General features: G+C 38.2%; 1 protein-coding gene across 1 annotated transcript; it reads left to right on the top strand.

The window, feature by feature from the left end:
* The first annotated feature begins 1,163 nt into the window (after positions 1-1,163).
* Positions 1,164-2,462, top strand: LOC120112411. Its single transcript, XM_039131776.1, has 2 exons — positions 1,164-2,148; positions 2,264-2,462. The coding sequence occupies exons 1-2, from the start codon at positions 1,241-1,243 to the stop codon at positions 2,277-2,279; spliced, it is 924 nt and encodes a 307-aa protein (XP_038987704.1). The 5' UTR covers positions 1,164-1,240; the 3' UTR covers positions 2,280-2,462.
* The last annotated feature ends 5,559 nt before the right edge of the window (positions 2,463-8,021 follow it).

The raw sequence follows: 8,021 nt of genomic DNA, 5'->3' as shown, positions 1-8,021 counted from the left end.
CTCGGCGCCTCGGTCATATCGATTCTTGACGGTAATAAAATATCTTAGGAGAAAATTTTCAGCAGCGTCAATATTTTTTTGGATAGGAAAAAGGATATGTATAACTTAAATATATATAAAGATAACTAGGAAGTATATTCTGTTAGATTTTTATTAAATAATAATTAAAAGTTTTCATACTTAAAACATATATATTATGTATATATGTTAAGAAGCGAGTGTGGTGTGGATGGTTGGTGTGCCCGCTTGAGGTGCTTGAGGTAGGTGGTTCGAATCTCTGTTCCCTCCTTTTTTAAATCTCTCATATGGAGGATTTATTTACGTGAAGGCTCGGTTCTGTGCCTGTGCTCGTCCGACCCGACGGTCTTTGCGCTCGAGCCTGTGCTCGCTCGGCCCTGCTCGTCCAAGGTTCCTTGTGCCTGTGCGACCAGAGGTTCTTTGCGCATGTGCCCTGCTCGTCCGAGTTTCCTTGCGCTCGTGCCTCTGCTCGTCGGCCCTGCTCGTCCGAGGTTTCTTGTGCCTGTGCTCGTCCGAGGTGCCGAGGTTGAGGTCGGACCACAGGTGCAATGAGCCCAGAGGAGCCGAGGTCGGACAACAGGTGCGATGAGCCAAGAGGCGCATGAGTCGTGCTTCGCACCCTTAGCACGAGGAGCCACGTCGCTTTCTCGATAGCACCTCTTCGCAACCGACCTCGCATCCGCTGGCCATACTCCCAGTGTTTTTTTTTCATACTTTCTTACCGGTTTTGACCGTTGGATCGGTTTTGGGTCGCGTCTGTCCCGAAGAAGTCTATAAATAGACCTCTTCGGATTAGACAGGAGATATATATAAAATTTGAAAGCAGAAAACTACTATTCTCCCTGTTTGCTATTTTTCTTTCAATCAACGGGCTTGCTGCATACTGATTCTGGGTTCGAAAGCTTCTTTGATCCGTGCAAATCATTGAGGCAAAAAGAACAGTGCGAGAGGCTGTTGTATCTCAGGAGTAGAACGCCATCCAAGCCTAGTGCACTGTAAGGCGGCGAAATCTACTTCAAGGAAAGTGACCAACATACCACGCCTCAGCATCTCGGGTTCCATTTTTCCACTTTCTCTATTTATTTTCTATAAGCCTATTTCTGCCTATTATTTGTTGAAGTAGAGTATTATAGATTTAAAATTTTCTGGGACAGTATATTCCCAACATTCTTGAAGTAGATTTTTTCCTACATATAATAGGCTAGTACTTAGAGTTACCCCAATGGCCAATGCAAGTGACCCGGTTCCTCCTGAAAAATTTAATGGAAATAACTTTAAGCGTTGGAGACAGAAGATGGAAATCTTCTTAACCACACTTGGGTTATTTTCCATAATCTTTGACTCTCCTCCAAATGAGGAAGAGAATGAACCAGCTAGAACTTGTAACTTGGAGGAATTTAAGAAGAAAGACTACCTGTGTAGGGGAAGGATTCTGTCCTATCTTACTGATCCCCTTTTTGATGTCTACTGCACTTTTAAAACCTCCAAGGAGATTTGGGATGATCTTAATAAGAAATATGGTATCCAAGATGCCGGAATGGACAAGTATGCTGCTAGTCAATTCCTGTCTTATAAGATGGTTGACACCAAGCCCGTAGTTGACCAAGCCCATGAGTTAACAGTGATTTATCATGAGTTAGGCTTAAGGGGAATGGGAATAACTGAGAGCCTTCAAGTTGCTTGTACCATTGACAAGCTCCCACCTTCTTGGAAAGACATTGGGTTATCCCTGAAACATAAAACTGAGGATATGACAATGAAAACTCTATTGTCTGCCATTAGGATCCAAGAACAACACCTTGAGAAAGATAATGAGCAACTCATGAATCCTGAGCTTCTAACCAAGGTGAACTTTGTAGAAAGCCAAAATAAGACCCATAAGTTCAAGAACTCCAAATTTGAAAAGGGTGGACCTAGAAACAAAAGAAAACCTATGAAGCCAAAACACCATATCAATAAGAATGATCGGAAGCCGATTTGCTACAATTGTGGGAAACTCGGTCATATGGCTCGAGTATGCCGGATGAAGAAGAAGAAGTATCAGAACTATGAACATGCGCCTTCTCAACCTGCAAATCCACAAACCAACATGGTGCTATCCAGTACTGGTCCTACTAGTACTGATGATCGGTATGTAACTTTAAGTCCAGAATTAAATTTGGCAATTTGCTCTACCGATTGGTTAGTGGATACAGGTGCGAATGTTCATATGTGTACTGATCATACCCTTTTTACTACTTATCAGGTCCGGAGCGGCCTAACAGTAACTATGGGGAACTCCACCTCGGCACGAGTGCTTGGAACTGGAAAAGTACTTCTAAGGCTTACGTCTGGGAATGTGCTTACACTATTTAATGTGTACCATGTGCCCGATGGAAGGAGGAATCTGATCAGTGGATCTCTTCTAAATAGAAGTGGTTATTCTTTGTTATTTCAATCTAAGAAAGTGATTATAACAAAGAATGGGACATTTGTAGGCAAAGGTTATGAGTGTGATGGCTTGTATGTAATAAATAATATATCTTTGGATTTTTCTTCTAATAATAATAATAAAATTGTGCTTTCAATATGTTCTTCATCTCTTTGGCATGCTAGATTAGGACATGTGAATAATAATACTATTAAAAGAATGATTAGCTCTGGTTTATTATCTAATGTTTCATTAAATGAAAAGGAAAGGTGCCAAATTTGTGTTCAATCTAAACAACCTAGAAAACCATTTAAAATAGTAAATAGAAATTCAACTTTATTAGAATTAATACATTCAGATGTATGTGATCTAAATGGAACTTTGACTAAAGGGGGTAGAAGGTATTTCATTACCTTCATAGATGATTATTCTAAGTATTGTCAAGTTTATTTAATGAAATCTAAAGATGAAGCATTTGAGATGTTTAAGACTTATAAATCTTTAGTAGAAAATCAACTTGACAAGAGAATAAAGATTCTCAGGTCAGACAGAGGAGGAGAATACACCTCTAATGACTTGAATGAATTCTGTAGAGTTAATGGAATTCTACATGAAGTTACACCTCCCTATTCACCTCAGTCTAATGGAGTGGCTGAAAGGAAAAATAGGACTCTGCAAGATATGGTAAGATCTTTGCTTGCCAACTCAGGTTTACCTGAGGTTTGGTGGGGGGAAGCAATGCTTACTGCATGTTTTCTGCTTAATAGGGTTCTATTTAAAGGTTCTAATAAATCTCCTTATGAACTTTGGAAAGGAAGAAAACCTAACCTAAATTTTGTAAAAGTTTGGGGTTGTTTGGCTAAGGTTAATATTCCTTTAATCAAGAAAAGAAAATTAGGACCTAATACTTTTGATGCCGTGTTTCTTGGTTATTCTCTTAATAGTGTTACTTATAGGTTCTTAGTCATTAGTTCTGATATTAATGGCATAGAAAAGAATACTATAATTGAATCTAAAGATGCTTCTTTCTTTGAAGACATTTTTCCATTTAAGGATAAAATAGAAAAGCATGTAATAGATAGATCTAATGATGCATCTTGTAGTTCGCCATCTAATTCTCTAATTATTCCTAATAATGAAAATGAAAATGAACTTAATGATATTAATGAACTTGGTAAAGGGAAAAGAATTAGGAAAAAGAAAGATTTTGGATCTGATTTCTATACTTTTATGGTTGAAGATGATCCTAAAACTTATAAAGATGCTATGAACTCATTAGATTCTATGTTTTGGAAGGAAGCTATTAATAGTGAAATGAATTCACTTATGACTAATAAAACATGGTTTTTAACTGACTTACCACCTGGTAGTAAGGCTATAGGTTGTAAATGGATATTTAAGAAGAAATTAAGACCTGATGGTTCTATTGAAAAATATAAAGCAAGATTAGTTGCTAAGGGCTTTTCTCAGAAAGAGGGTATTGACTACTTTGATACATATTCTCCTGTGACTAGGATAACCACAATTCGTACTTTAATTGCACTGGCTTCAATCCATAATTTGATAATTCATCAAATGGATGTCAAGACTGCCTTCCTTCATGGTGATTTAGAGGAAGAGATCTATATGGATCAGCCAGAGGGATTTGTGGCTCAAGGACAGGAAAGAAAAGTTTGTAGGTTAGTCAAATCCCTCTATGGTTTAAAACAAGCTCCTAAGCAATGGTATAGGAAATTTGATAAAATAATTATTTCTTATGGCTTTAAAGCAAATGAATCAGATAAGTGCTTATATTCAAAGTTAGAAAATGATTCATGTATTATCTTGTGTTTATATGTTGATGATATTTTAATTTTTGGTACTGATATGAATATGGTGACTGATATCAAAACTTTCTTGTCTAATAATTTTGATATGAAAGATTTAGGTCAGGCAGAGGTAATTCTTGGTAACAGGATTACCAGAATACCTGATGGTATAATTTTTGATCAATCACAATATATTGAGAAAATATTGAAGAAATTTGATAAGTACAACTGTAAACCAGTGAGTACACCTTATGAGCATGGTTTGAACTTGAAGTGCAATAAAGGTGATCCAGTGGCCCAAGAGAAATATGCTCAAATTATTGGGACACTGATGTATGTTGCAAATACAAGTAGACCTGACATTTCTTATGCTATAGGAAAGCTCAGTAGGTTTAATAGTTGCCCTAGTCTTAGTCACTGGGAAGCACTGGATAGAGTACTTAGATACTTGAGAGGTACAATATATTATGGTTTACATTACTCAAGATTTCCCACTGTACTTGAAGGATACAGTGATGCTAGTTGGATCACTGATTCAGTGAATCGAAAAGGAACTAGTGGATACATATTCATGTTGGGTGGTGCAGCTGTTGCTTGGAGATCATCCAAACAAACTGTGATCACAAGATCCACTATGGAGGCTGAGATTGTAGCCTTAGATTCTGCAAGTCAAGAAGCAGAATGGTTTAAGAATCTTATGTCTGAAATACCTATTATGGAAAAGCCTATACCTGCTATCTCTTTGTTATGTGATAATGAAGTTGCAATTAATACTTGTAGAAATACTGAGTATAACAAGAGAAACAGAAGACACATTAGTGTGAGACATAAGACTATTAGATACCTAATTAAAAATGGTATCATAACTTTGGAATTTGTTGGATCTAAAGATAACCTAGCAGATCCTTTAACTAAAGGACTGGCTAGAAGCAAAGTCATAGAAACATCAAAGGGGATGGGATTGAAACCCATAAGGAATCATTGACAATGGTAACCCAACCTATTCTGACTGGAGATCCCAAGACGAAAGGTTCAACGGGAAAAACAAGTTGTTTAATGATTAGTTAGCACTATAATAAAATGACTTTATGTCATTTGGTCTCTCCCTGTGATGTGAGTGCTAAATACAGCAGAGGTATACGGAAGAGTTTAAAACTCTGAATGAGTCCGAGACTATGGCAAGGTGCTGTGCTGCGAGCACCTTTGGAGGACTCACCTATGTGAGTGTGACTGTGTGGCCGCAGTCTATGGGGATAAGGGTTTAACCCCTAGAGCACTCATGAAACTGAGATATTGGTGCATAAGGCTAGAAAAAGCACCACCTATAATGAACCCAGTATTTGCATTTGTCATGGGTGAAGTATATAGAAATCTGAACCAAAGGATTTGGTTCAAAGCTTTTTAGTTACCACTATACCTTTCAGATGAAAATATACTTTCACTAGGTAAAGGTTCAAAGCCGCAAGCTACCTTTATTGAAGTCGTGACATAAACAAGCCCAGTTTGACTATTTTTTATTTTATATAGTTTTTGAAAACATTTTAATCAGGTGGGGGAATGTTAGATTTTTATTAAATAATAATTAAAAGTTTTCATACTTAAAACATATATATTATGTATATATGTTAAGAAGGGAGTGTGGTGTGGATGGTTGGTGTGCCCGCTTGAGGTGCTTGAGGTAGGTGGTTCGAATCTCTGTTCCCTCCTTTTTTAAATCTCTCATATGGAGGATTTATTTACGTGAAGGCTCGGTTCTGTGCCTGTGCTCGTCCGACCCGACGGTCTTTGCGCTCGAGCCTGTGCTCGCTCGGCCCTGCTCGTCCGAGGTTACTTGCGCCTCACAGGCCCTGCTCGTCCAAGGTTCCTTGTGCCTGTGCGACCAGAGGTTCTTTGCGCATGTGCCCTGCTCGTCCGAGTTTCCTTGCGCTCGTGCCTCTGCTCGTCGGCCCTGCTCGTCCGAGGTTCCTTGTGCCTGTGCTCGTCCGAGGTGCCGAGGTTGAGGTCGGACCACAGGTGCAATGAGCCCAGAGGAGCCGAGGTCGGACAACAGGTGCGATGAGCCAAGAGGCGCATGAGTCGTGCTTCGCACCCTTAGCACGAGGAGCCACGTCGCTTCCTCGATAGCACCTCTTCGCAACCGACCTCGCATCTGCTGGCCATACTCCCAGTGTTTTTTTTTTCAAACTTTCTTACCGGTTTTGACCGTTGGATCGGTTTTGGGTCGCGTCTGTCCCGAAGAAGTCTATAAATAGACCTCTTCGGATTAGACAGGAGATATATATAAAATTTGAAAGCAGAAAACTACTATTCTCCCTGTTTGCTATTTTTCTTTCAATCAACGGGCTTGCTGCATACTGATTCTGGGTTCGAAAGCTTCTTTGATTCGTGCAAATCATTGAGGCAGAAGGAACAGTGCGAGAGGCTGTTGTATCTCAGGAGTAGAACGCCATCCAAGCCTAGTGCACTGTAAGGCGGCGAAATCTACTTCAAGGAAAGTGACCAACATACCACGCCTCAGCATCTCGGGTTCCATTTTTCCACTTTCTCTATTTATTTTCTATAAGCCTATTTCTGCCTATTATTTGTTGAAGTAGAGTATTATAGATTTAAAATTTTCTGGGACAGTATATTCCCAACATATTCTGCACTACATACATCACGTGGATTTGCTCCACATCAATTACCGACATATAATTTTATGGACTTTATTCATTATGCGTTTGTCTCATTGGTTGACCCATAAAGATATATTCCATGGTCGATTATATTGGTGCATGCGGTATATGATATAGTTTTCTAATCCTACTGAGAAAATAACTATGTCATTCGCGGACAACCACATCATCTTGAGACAAGTCGTAGCTTATCAGCATTCAAAAGTACCAGTAATCCTCTAAACTTGTGGTCGTCTTCTATCAAGGCAGAGCGGTGGCACAATCATTTGCCAAACAAGTGCTGACTAAAATTTTGTCCCATTCAAATGATGCATATGGCACAGTATACATATTTGATTTAATGCTTCTGTTTCCTAGCTACGAATAAATAATGACCACAACTTATTAATTTCTTTTATATGATATCCTAGCATGGGCCTCATTGTAATTCTTATCATATATAATGTAGTTACTTTTCTAACTTTATCATTTCGTATGTTACTAGCCATGTACAAAAGGTTGCCTATATTAGAGAAACCATCCTCCTCTCTCCGGCTTTTTCATTGAATGATTTCAATGAGTATCCTAATAAAAAAAATATATATTTCAACTTTTTGTAAAGTGGCATAATTTTTTGTTCAAAATATAAAAATTGTAAATGATTATCTCAATTTGTTAAAATCAAAGCTCTACAAAACAAGACTTCCACAAGCCTGACCAATTGTCAATCTTTTCTGCCACCCATGTTACTTATTTATACTTGGGAACATGTTGAGTCATAGGTCAACCATTTAACTATAGTCAATGTATACTATATATATTATTTAGAAGACTAGCTCCTGCACAATAAGTGTGACAATTCGGTTATTGTTTACTGATTTCATTTCATTATATCAATTGCATCACACTTTATATAAATTACATGTAAAACTGAACTAAACTTTTTCTTTTTCTTTTTTTGGCACAAAATTAAACTATTGAGTGTTCAGTCCGCTGTTTTGCTAATAGAAAATATTGAGTGTCCAAAAATCACAAGAAGGAGTAGCCAAAGGAATAAATAGTGCCTTTACGACAACTTGCACCATAGGGTTTGCTGACCCATTTCATTGCTGTCTTTCAGCTTGCTTTCTG

The sequence above is a fragment of the Phoenix dactylifera genome, chromosome 11 (assembly GCF_009389715.1).
Source record: "Phoenix dactylifera cultivar Barhee BC4 chromosome 11, palm_55x_up_171113_PBpolish2nd_filt_p, whole genome shotgun sequence".
NCBI classification, from domain to species: domain Eukaryota; kingdom Viridiplantae; phylum Streptophyta; class Magnoliopsida; order Arecales; family Arecaceae; genus Phoenix; species Phoenix dactylifera.
This window is presented reverse-complemented; position numbering and strand designations above follow the sequence as displayed.